Source organism: Anomaloglossus baeobatrachus, chromosome 4, assembly GCF_048569485.1.
Source record: "Anomaloglossus baeobatrachus isolate aAnoBae1 chromosome 4, aAnoBae1.hap1, whole genome shotgun sequence".
Lineage (NCBI taxonomy): Eukaryota > Metazoa > Chordata > Amphibia > Anura > Aromobatidae > Anomaloglossus > Anomaloglossus baeobatrachus.
The window spans coordinates 454,006,132-454,018,708 of NC_134356.1; the positions used below are offsets into that span (position 1 = coordinate 454,006,132).

General features: G+C 42.0%; 1 protein-coding gene across 1 annotated transcript in view; it reads right to left on the reverse strand.

The window, feature by feature from the left end:
- Positions 1-3,397: 3,397 nt before the first annotated feature.
- The window catches only part of LOC142303843 (activating signal cointegrator 1-like), a 110,031-nt gene continuing 100,851 nt past the window's right edge, over positions 3,398-12,577 (reverse strand). Inside the window, exons 12-13 of the mRNA XM_075345632.1 lie at positions 5,664-5,766; positions 3,398-3,697 (exon numbers count right to left, since the gene is read on the reverse strand). Of these exons, the coding sequence (XP_075201747.1) occupies positions 3,594-3,697; positions 5,664-5,766 (207 nt within the window). The 3' untranslated portion in view covers positions 3,398-3,593. The remainder of the gene's footprint in view (positions 3,698-5,663; positions 5,767-12,577) is intronic.

A 12,577-nucleotide genomic window follows, 5' to 3' on the forward strand; every position in this document is an offset into this window, starting at 1 on the left:
ATTGTCAGAAACAAAGTTCTAATTACCATGGCAGACGGATGTGACCAGTTCTGTAAAGAGAGATCAGGTTCTGGCACCTCTGTGCGCCATATACATTAAGGCGTCATTGCTAATGGTCTCAGCAAACAATGTCTAAAAAGAAGTTCCGAATGCTCACTGTCCGGATGAATGTTACTTATATGTGTTGATCTTGTACCAATAAACAACTTAAATGTTATTCAGCAAGGCATTGTGAGGAAGTGTACATGTAGTTACCAAAAGTATCCACTCAGATTCCAGGTCTCATTTTTAAAGGCTTTTGGAAATTATATTGTTTATTAAGCATTTTAAACTCTATTAGCTGTCCTTAAAGGGAATCTGTCACCGGGTTTTTGCCACCTTATCTAAGTGCAGCATAATATTTTGTCATTTATTTTATTTCTTTGGCTTTCTATAACAATTGGCCTTTACCTGACTTAAAATCAATGTTTATGGCAGTATCTTTGCTTTGTATTTTTCTTAAAAGGGAATCTGTCACAAGGTATTTGTAACAATCTGAGAGCATCATCAAGTAGGGACATAGACACGAATTCCAGCGTTGTATCACTTACTGAGTGGTTTGCTGCAGATTCACTATTTTATCAGCAGGAGATTATCACTTTAGGACTAGTAATCCTGCTGCTATGTAGGTCTCCATATTCATGAGCAACTATGCATTTCCCTGATTGGCAGTTGGCACCCTTGAAATTGTGCCACAAATGAAGTATTTCTCCCAGAAAATTATTGCAATTATGCAGATTTTGTTATACACATGCTAAAACCCAAACAAAAACCTGAGATAAAAGGCAAATTGGACATATTTTCACATAAAACCCCCAACATGGGCAGGACAAAATTGCGGTCACCTTTCTAAAATTGGGGGTAAACAACTACAAGTGCATATCAATAAATTAGAATATCATCAACAAGTTAATTTAAGTAATTAAATACAAAAAGGGAAACACATAATATAGAGTCATTTCAAATAGAGTGATCTCAAGTGTTAATTTCTGTGAGTGTTGGTGATTATGGCTTATAGTCAATGAAAACCCAAAAGTCATTTTCTCAGAAAACTAGAATAATTACCACAAAACACCTGCAAAGGCTTCCTAAGTGTTTAAAATGGTCCTTTAGTCTGGTTCAGCAGGCTACACAATCATGAGGAAGACTGCTGACTTGAGAGATGTCCAGAAAGCAGTCACTGACACTCCACAAGGAGGGTAAGCCACAAAAGGTCATTAATAAAGAAGCTGGCTATTCACAGAGTGCTGTATCCATGCATATTAATGGAATGTTGAGTGGAAGGAGAAGTGTGGTAGACAAAGGTGCACAAGCAACTGGGAAAACTGCAACCTTGATAGGATTGTTAAGAAAAGGCCATTCAAACCTTTGTGGGAGATTCACAAGGAGTGGACTGCTGCTGGAGTCAGTACTTCAAGAGCCCCACACACAGACGTATCCAGGACATGGGCTACAACTGTCACATTACTTCTGTCAAGCCACTCATGACCTATAGACAATGCCAGAAGCGTCTTACCTGGGCCAAGAAGAAAAAAACTGGACAGTTGCTCAGTGGCCCAAGGTGTTGTTTTCAGATGAAATTAAATGTTGCATTTCATTTGGGAATCAAAGTCCCAGAGTCTGGAGGAAGAGAGGAGAGGCCGCAATCCAAGCTGCAAGAGGTCTAGTGTGAAGTTTCCACAATCAGTGATGCTTTGGGGGAGCCATGTCATCTGGTGGTGTAGGTCCACTGTGTTTTATCAAGACCAAAGTCAGCGCAGCCGTCTACCAGGAAATTTTAGAGCACTTCATGTTTTCCTATGCCGACAAGCATTTTTGAGATGGACATTTCATTTTCCAGCAGGACTTGGCACCTGTCCACACTGCCAAAAGAACCAATACCTAGTTTAATAACCACAGTATCACTGTGGTTGATTGGCTAGCAAACTCGCCTGACCTAAACACCATTGAGAATCTATGGGGTATTGTCAAGAGGAAGATGAGACACCAAAAAGTTGAAGGCTGCTATCAAAGCAACCTGGGCTTCCATAGCACCTCAGCAGTGCCACAGGCTGACCGCCTCCATGCCACATTGATGCGGTAGTTCATTCAAAAGGAGCCCTGACCAAGTATTGAGTGCATTTACTGTATAGACTTTTCAGCAGGACAACATTTCTGCGTTTAACATCATTTTTTTAGTTGGTGTCTAATATAATATTCTAATTTTCTGAGATAATGACATTTGTGTTTTCATTGGCTGTAAGCCATAATCATTAACATAAATAAACACTTGAAATGGATCACTCTGTAATGACTAATATATGCATTTCACTTTTTGTATTGAATTACTGAACTAAATTACCCTTTTGATGATATTCTAATTTATTGAGATGCACTTGTATATTTCAAGCAGGTGTGGACAATATGAAAATCACACCTGAAACCAGCTAAAAAGGGGAGAAGTTGATGCAATCTTTGCATTGTGTGTCTCTATGTGCCACACTAAGCATAGAGAACAGAAATACCGAAATAGAAGAGATGTGGCTGAGGACTTGAGAACCAAAATAGTTGCAAAATTTCAACAATCTCCAGATATCTTGATGTTCTTTTGTCTATGGTGTACAACATTAAGATTACAAGCCATGCCACTCTAGCTAATCTACCTGGATGTGGACCACAGAGAGAAAAAAAAAAAAGGATGGTTGCAACGCAGGATAGTCCGGATTGTGGATATGCAGCCCCAATCAAGTTCCAAATAAATTCAAGCTGTCCTGCAGGCTAAGGGTGCATCTGTGTCAGTGTAAACTATTAATCATTTGAATTACATGAAATTTTATGGCAAGGGACCCAAGAGGACCCCACTGTGGACACAGACACAAAGTTAGACTGCAGTTTGCCAAAATGTAAGTTAAAATCCTTCTGGGAAAGCGTCTTGTGACAGAGGAGACCAAGATAGAGCTTTTTTGGTAAAGCACATCATGCTAATGTTTACGAAATACAGAAATATATTTAAAAAAAACCCCCAAAAAACAAAACAAAAAAAAACCCCCACAACAGTACCTACAGTCAAATATGGTGGAGGTTCAAAGTTGTTTTGCTGACTCTGGCACTGGGTGCCTTGATTGTGTGCACGGCTTCATGAAATCTGAAGATTACCAAAGGATTTTGGGTCACAGTGTAATGCCCAGTGTCAGAAAGCTGGGTTTGCATCCTAGGTCATGGGTCTTCCAGCAGGGCAAGGACCTCAAACATACTTTAAAGAGTGCCCAGGAATGGTTGGAAGCAAAGCACTGCAGAGTTCTGAAGTAGCCACAATAACTCCCGATCGAAATCCCATTTAACACCCATCGGCCATGTTTGTAAGTAAATATTACAGCAAGAGAATCCAGGGGTTTATTTTTTTTCACTATACAATGACCTGTCTAGTATTTTTTGTGCCGATTTTATATACAGAGTACAAATAAATAGTTGTTTATTATTTCATTTTGGATTTGGTAACGCATTCCAAAAATATAACTTTAGATCAAACACTATTTAGAATTTACAATCTAGAGAGGCATATTATTTTAAATCCTTCATCTGTAGAATCCAGTGTCACTTTTTGCAGCTTGTCCCGTACTCTCTTTTCTGAACATTAATCCTTTCTTGGCACCTTGGTGAATTTTAGAGTCCAGTTTCCCTGGGGAAAAAGAAAAAAAAATTACAATGTAGTATGAAAATAAATCCATGGCAAATGGTATGACAACACTTTTCGTTCTCTCTTTTGATTCTTCCCAAATGTACTTTAAGAGCAATATTCAGACAGGTTTCAGGTCTTAAGGCATTTCTTTCTTTTCTTTAGTTCTTGAATGTTGCTGTAAAACATAAATCTAGGCAGCTTGAATATAGTAGTAGTTTCTCATCACTAACGCTAAGGGTGGGCTTGACAAAAACGTACAGGTTTGCCAGAATTACGTATGACCTATGGATGTTTGTGGTGATTGCTCAGAGAGATGCATCAAAGGAGTATCTGGATGTTCAACTGTGTCATAAACTAGATAAACTTTTAGAAATGTTATTTGGTAAGGAGAAAAAAAGTCCAGACAGCAATTGCAAGTAAATTAAGTACAAAGCTTGAGACAAAGGATACCAGGAGACGAGATATGGAATACTCTAGGCATGCATGGCACACATAGCCATTTACAAGTTAGCCTTACATAGGCGATAGCTAGAACGCCTATTTGTCTGTCAGTAATCTCTCCCAACTCCACAGCTTAGCTGAGCATTTATGTGCTTACAGTGTGGAGAAGAGAAAGTCTGGCAGCATCTTTTCTGCTGGAGAACAAAGGGGTCTGGGGTATAAATTAAAAACGCCTGACCCTCATCGTTCCCGCCATCTGCCCGTGGTGGGAGAGTTGGAATGCCCTTTTACATATGAAATTTTCAGATGTAACCTTTTGTCGTGAATGTGAATGCGTCTTCGATTTGGTGAAGTCCATTAAAGGGATTGTCCACCACCTTCTCATTCACCATGTTTGCCCCTGGTAATATGAAAAAACAAACAAACAAAAAAAAATATAAAAAAACGCTTATACTCACCTCTGCGGATGGTGCAATTCCAGTGGTGCTGGTGCTTGTGCCCCAGCCAGCCCCGCACCCAATCACCACTAGTAATCAAGAGAAGGTGAGAGCTGCAGCTCGCCTCCCACTTCATGCTGATTACTCATACCTCTGAAGGCAGGAAGTGGTTGGCGCGGGGCTTAAGTGATTGACAACCCCAGATGAGCCCCAGGACAGAGTGCTGGCACCGCTGGAACGATGGCAACAGTAGAGGTGAGCGTTAGCTTTTCTTATTTTATCGGGAAGCAAAGATGGGGAATGAGAGGGGGTTGACTAAGTAGAGGAAAACCCCTTTAAGCTATTCCATGGCTTTTCATCAGAAAGATCTGCATGAAAATGAAAATAATGACTGTGCCGCAAATGTTAAGTGCTGTGAATGGATCATAGAATACCCAACTGATATGGATTACTGATGGAAGTGCAATGAGTATAATGAGACTCCTAAACTGGTGACCTTCTAATGAAAATTCTTCATCTGGAAAAAATAATGGTAAGAAGGTTTTGCAAGTCTTGTGGAGCCTTACCTTGATTTTGTCTGGAATGCACCATTTAAATGGTATATATTAATTAATTCATAAATTGGTCATTTTATTTCCAATTTTCTGATTTTGTTCTACATCTATACTGTACTGTGTACAGTGGCCAGTATATTTATAGGACTATGGAAATAGACAGCTCAGCAGTGCATACAGAGACAAGCTTTTGGTCAGTGAGACTCTTCTCTGCCAGCTGAATCACTAAGGCTAGATTAATAAATCAGTTTGTCACAGTCTGAGCACGGATCGTGATGTATGGTGCAGCCTTGGGTTTTCTGACCTCAGCTCAGCAGTGTCATAAGCATATAGGAGGCTGCTCAGTTCGGGTCAGGAGACCTGCAGTCGGTCCAAGCATCACGGTTCGTGTTCCGCCTGAGACATACTGATGTGTGACTCTGACCTAAGGGAAATATCACAAGTCCGGTAATACCGCCTGAGCCCTGTATTGAGCACAAAGTTCTGTTCCTTCTAACATAACCGGCAGGTACCAGGCAATATCGGGGTACTTACAGATCTTGTGCTGTCCTTTAATTGGGAACTTTATGAGCAGCTCTTGAGGGTTTGTACAAATAAAAACAAATGGAGAAGCAGATTCCTGGCTGAGAGAGGAATACTGTGGAAAAAAAACAATATTGACATGAAACACAATATACATGATTAGTGCAACATCCAAAAAATAAAAGTCAGATAAAAAAACATTGGGTTGAATATATTATAAAAAGCAAATACATTTTGCAGTAAAGATTTGGGTCTCAAGGTCTAGCATTTCGGAATGGAATATTAATTTGTAGATCATATAAAATATTGGGTGATGCTTAACCCCCCGTCTGTCAAAGCGAGTTTTAGCCTTTATGATAAAACATTGTCTTTTCAGAAGCAATAACTTTTATATTTTTCCAGTGAAATAGTCATATCAAGACCTGTTTTTGCTTTTTTCGGGATGAGCTGTATGTGCCAAAGCGATCACTTTGGGGTTGCATACAGCTTAAACTTTTATTAACTCTTTAAATGAAGGAATATAAACAGAACAGAAATTCTTTCATTTTTTTTTACATGTGAAATCTTATGCTATTTGACGTGCAGCACAAATAAAGTGTCAATTTTATTCTTTGGGTCTGTAGGATTATGGCAATGCAAAATTTCTATGGTTGTATTTATTTTTTTATTGCTTTTGTACAGTAAATATTTGGTGGCAAAAAAAAAATTAAAATTATTGATTTTGGTTCACCATATTCTAAGCTGTATCAGGGCTTAGGTTTTTTTTTGTGGTGCCCATTTTGTCGTACATGTGACTTTCTACATGCTTTGAAAGCATAAAAAAACAAAACAAAAAAAATCCTATATTTTTAAAAAAAAAAAAAAAAGACTATTCATTGTTATGTGTAATTTACCGTATTTTTCGCTTTATAAGATGCACTTTTGTTTTGATGGGCTGGGGGAGCGGGGCATATTATATCTGCCTGTGCTCCCTTTGATCGCACATGACACCCCCCCCCCCCGTGTTAGATATGACCCCATACTGCTGCCCATAGTAAAATAAAAAAAGCTTTACTTACCTCCAGCGCTGATCTCCCGGTCTCCTGCTGCTGCTGTCTGTGATCAGGCACGCAGAGATGATATTACTCTGCCGTGCCGATCACATGACCAGCAGCAAGAACCAGGAAGTGGAGAAAGCCGGAGCTCAACTGCAAGGAGGGAGACACGAGGAGGGACAGCACTGAGAAGGTAAGGAAAGAGTGTTTTATTTTATTATGGGCAGCAGTATGGGGGGCATATCTAACACAGGGAAGATGTGCCATCTATAGTGACCATGGGCAGCTGTATGGGGGCCATATCAAACACAGGGAAGATGTGCCATCTATAGTGGCCATGGGCAGCTGTATGGGGGCCATATCAAACACAGGGGAGATGTGCCATCTATAGTGGCCATGGGCAGCAGTATGGGGGCCATATCAAACACAGGGGAGGTGTGCCATCTATAGGGGCCATGGGCAGCACAGGGGGGCTATATTCATTATAAGGGGGCCAAATCCAGATTACGGGGTCTAATTTTAGGATGGGGGGCTATGAGGGACATATACCCTATATGATTTGTTAGACGGACATTGGCATTATAAAGATGGACCCCATTTAACATTAAAAAAAATTTCTCTTTTCCTTCACCAAATTTGGGGGTGCGTCTTATAATCAGGTGTTTCTTATAAAGCGAAAAATACGGTAAATGTTTATTCTGCGGATCCATCACAACCATACAAAAATGTATAAAAGGTTGTTTTGTTACTTATACACAGAAAGAAAAATTCACTTTAAAAAAAAAAAACATCAAAAACTATTTTGGTCAGCTGTATAAGGCTTTATTTTCTTTGCGGAACAACTTGTACTTTACTACTGGTACCATTTTTGGGCACATATAGATTTTTGATCACTTGTTAATTTTTTGGGGTACTATACATGAACAAAATACAAAATTGTGTTTAAATTTACATTTTTTGAAAGAATAAATCATATGTTACCTTTCTTCTGTGGGTTCATACAGAAGTTATACCTTCTTGTATTACCATTTTTTGCATAAGAATAATCACTTAAAAAAAATAACATAATATGCATCTATATATTTAATTTTTGGTCAACATAGTATGAGAGCCATAACTATTTTCCATTTTTTTTTTGTTCCCCGCTTAACCCCTTCAGCCCCCGGGCACTTTCCGTTTTTGCGTTTTTGTTTTTTGCTCACCTTCTTCAAAGAGGCGTAACTTTTTTATTTTTCCATTAATCTTGCCATATGAGGGCTTGTTTTTTGCGGGACGAGTTGTACTTTTAAATGAAACCATAAGTTTTACCATATAGTGTACTGGAAAACGGCAAAAAAATTCCAAGTGCGGAAAAATTGCAAAAAAAGTGGGATTGTACAATAGTTTTTGGGATATTTTATTCACCGTGTTCACTATATGGTAAAACTGATGTGTGGGTATGATGCCTCAGGTCGGTGCGAGTTTGTAGACACCAAACATGTATAGGTTTACTTGTATCTAAGGGGTTAAAAAAAATTCACAAGCTTGTCCAAAAAACGTGGCGCACGTTTTGCGCCATTTTCCAAAACCCGTAGCGTTCTCATTTTTCAGGATCTGAGGCTCAGTGATGGCTTATTTTTTGCGTCTCAACCTGACGTTCTTATTGGTACCATTTTTGCGCAGATGCTACGTTTTGATCGCCTGTTATTGCATTTTGCGCAAAATTTGCGGCGACCAAAAAACGTAATTTTGGCGTTTGGAATTTTTTTGCCGCTACGCCGTTTACTGATCAGATTCATTGATTTTATATTTTGATAGATCGGGCATTTCTGAACGTGGCGATACCAAATATGTGTGTATTTTTCTAACCCTTTAATTTTCAATGGGGTGAAAGGGGGGTGATTTGAACTTTTAGGTTTTTTTATTTTTTTTTTATTTTTTAAAACTTTTTTTTTTACTTTTTTTTTTATTTTACTAGTCCCCCTAGGGGGCTATTGCGATCAGCAATCCGATCGCTCTGCACTATCTGCAGATCTCAGCTACAGAGCTGAGAACTGCAGATTTGCTGCTTCACTTTCAATGCCGGCTGTATTCCGGCATTGAGAGGAAGTGACTCATGTTAGCTACAGGCATCATCACATGACCCTGTGCTACCATGGCAACCACCGAAAGTCACGTGATCATGTCACGTGACTTCCTGTGGGGGCGGGGTAAGTCACTGTCATGGCGGCGCCCACATACATATCGCTGCCAAGACTTTGGCAGCGAAATGTAAGGGGTTAATGGCCGCGGGTGGAAGCGATTCCACCCGCGGCTAGCAGGCACACATATCAGCTGTTGATAACAGCTGATATGTGCGCCGATCGCCGCCGCCGGCAGGGGGCGGGGCTTACCGGCACACGATCCATGACGTATCTAGTACGTCATGGGTCGTTAAGGGGTTAATTAACTGTAGTTTGTATTGGTATCATTTTGGGATACATGTGATGTTTTGATCACTTTTTGGCTGGTTGGAAATAATGATTTTAACTTGAAATAATAATTTTCTCCTTCACACTTTGCTTTCGTCACAGAATGCTCCTTTGCTGCAATTCCAGCTTTGCAGTCCTTTGGCATTCTAGCTGTTAGTTTTCTCAGGTAATCTGGAAATATTTCACCCAATGCTTCCAGAAGCCCCTTCCACAAGTTGGATTGGCTTGATGGGCACTTTTTGCGTACCATACGGTCAAGCTGCTCCCACAACAGCTCAATAGGGTTGAGATCTTGTGAATGGGCTGGCCACTCCATTACAGATAGATTACCAGCTGCCTTCTTCTTCCCTAAATAATTCATGCATAATTTGGAGGTGTGCTTTGGGTCATTGTTCTGTTGTAGGATGAAATTGGCTCCAAAAAAGCGCTGTCCACAGGGTATGGAATGGCGTTGCAAGATGTGATAGCCTTCCTTATTCAAAATCCTTTTTACCTTGTACAAATCTCCCACTTTACCAGCACCAGAGCAACCCCAGACCATCACATTACCTCCACCATGCTTCACAGATGACGTCAGGCACTCTTCCAGCATCTTTTCAGTTGTTCTGCATCTCACAAATGTTCTTCTGTGTGATCCAAACACCTCAAACTTTGATTTGTCTGTCCATAACACTTTTTTTTCCAATCTTCCTCTGTCCAATGTCTGTTCTTTTCCCCATATTAATCTTTTCCTTTTATTAGCCAGTCTCAGATATGGCTTTTTCTTTGCCACTCTGCCCTGAAGGCCAGCATCCCGGAGTCGCCTCTTCACTGTAAACGTTGACACTGGGGTTTTGCGTGTACTATTTAATAAAGCTGCCAGTTAAGGACCTGTGAGGCGTCGATTTCTCAAACTAAAGATGCTAATGTACTTGTCTTGTTGCTCAGTTGTGTAGCGGGGCCTCCCACTTTTCTTTCTACTCTGGTTAGAGCCTGTTTGTGCTCTCCTCTGATGGGAGTAGTACACACCGTTGTAAGAAATCTTCAGATCCTTGGCAATTTCACGCATGGAATATCCTTCATTTCTAAGAACAAGAATAGACTGTCGAGTATCACATGAAAGTTCTCTTTTTTCTGGCCATTTTGAGAGTTTAAATGGAACCAACAAATGTAATGCTCCAGATTCTAAACTAGCTCAAAGGAAGGTCAGTTTTATAGCTTCTCTAATCAGCAAAACTGTTGTTAGTTGTGCTAACAATTTCTGCACATCCATTAGCGTTCTAACGCAGTTAGCAAACACAATGTACTATTAGAACACTGGAGTGGTGGTTGTTGGAAATGGGCCTCTACACACCGTTGTAGATATTGCATTAAAACCAGACGTTTGCAGCTAGAATAGTCATTTACCACATTAACAATGTATAGAGTGTATTTGTTTAATTTAATGTTAGCTTCATTGAAAAAAAAAAAAAAAAAAGAGAATTTTGTTACTTACCGTAAATTCTTTTTCTTATAGTTCCGTATTGGGAGACCCAGACCATGGGTGTTTAGCTTCTGCCTCCGGAGGACACACAAAGTACTATACTTAAAAGTGTAGCTCCTCCCTCTGAGCTTATACACCCCCTGGTAGCCAGTCCTTGCCAGTTTAGTGCAAAAGCTGAAGGAGAATAGCCACCCACAAGTAGAACAGAGCAAGAGCCGGAACAACCGGAGACTCTGTCCACGACAACAGCCGGTGATAAACACACGGAACAAGAAAATTGCCAACAGGCAACAGGGAGGGAGCTGGGTCTCCCAATACGGAACTATAAGAAAAAGAATTTACGGTAAGTAACAAAATTCTCTTTTTCTTTCTCGTTCCTTTGGGAGACCCAGACCATGGGACGTTTCAAAGCTGTCCCTGGGTGGGAATAAACAGAAAAAACTAAGAAGTAGGCGGAGCCTAACTTCACAAGTGGGCGACAGCCGCCTGAAGGATGCGTCTGCCCAAGCTCGCATCTGCCGAAGCATGAGCATGCACTTGGTAGTGCTTCGAAAAGGTATGTAGGCTAGTCCAAGTGGCAGCCTGACAGACTTGTTGAGCCGTAGCCTGGTGCCTAAAAGCCCAAGAGGCACCGACAGCTCTGGTCGAGTGTGCCTTGATCCCCGACGGGGAGGCACCTGAGTACTCTGGTAGGCGTCCGAAATGGTTGATCTAATCCAACGGGCCAAGGTCGGCTTAGAAGCAGAGAGACCCTTGCGCCGCCCTGTGGTTAGCACAAAAAGAGAGGTGCACCGCCTAAGCGCAGCGGTGCGAGACACATAGATCCGGAGAGCACGCACCAGATCTAGAGTATGCAGCGCTTTCTCAAAGCGATGAACAGGGGCCGGACAGAAGGAAGGCAAGGAAATATCCTGGTTAAGGTGGAAGGGAGAGACCACCTTAGGAAGAAAGTCCGGGGTCGGACGGGAGAACTACCTTGTCTTGGTGAAAAACCAAAAAAGGTGACTCCGAGGAGAGCGCAGCCAAATCAGAGACTCTCCTGAGAGAAGTTATGGCAACTAGAAAGGCCACCTTTTGGGAAAGACGATACAAAGAAACCTCCCTAAGGGGCTCGAAAGGGGGTTTCTGCAATACTGTGAGGACCAAGTTAAGGTCCCAGGGATCCAAGGGCCGCCGATAAGGCGGAATGATGTGAGACGCACCTTGCATGAAGGTGCGGACCTGAGCCAGCCGGGCGAGACGCCGCTGGAACAGCACTGATAGAGCTGAGACTTGTCCCTTGAGAGAGTTGAGGGACAGTCCTAGCTGCAGACAGGACTGTAAAAAAGACAGAAGCGTCGGCAACGAGAATGGCCAAGGAGAATGGCCGGAAGAGCGACACCAGGACAGGAAAATTTTCCAAGTCCTGTGATAGATCTTGACGGAGGAAGACTTATGGGCCCGAGTCATAGTGGAGATGACTTCAGGAGGAATACCAGAAGCCGTCAAAATCCAGGACTCAAGAGCCACGCCGTCAATTTGAGTGCCGCAGAATTCGGGCGGAAAAACGGACCTTGCGAGAGCAGGTCTGGACGGTCCGGAAGATGCCACGGCATCTCCACGGACAGTTGGAGCAGGTCCGGATACCAAGCTCGCTTGGGCCAGTCCGGTGCAATGAGAATGACTCGACGGCCCTCCATTCTGATCTTGCGCAGGACTCTGGGCAAGAGAGCTAGAGGGGGAAACACGTAGGACAGACGAAACTGGGACCAGTCTTGAACCAGAGCGTCCGCGGCGAAGGCCTGAGGATCGTGGGAGCGAGCCACGTAAACCGGAACCTTGTTGTTGTGACGGGATGCCATTAGGTCCACGTCCGGAGTGCCCCACTTGCGGCAGATTGACTGAAACACTGCCGGGTGCAGGGACCACTCGCCACCGTCCACGGATTGACGGCTGAGATAATCTGCCTCCCAGTTTTCTACGCCAGGGATGTGGACTGCG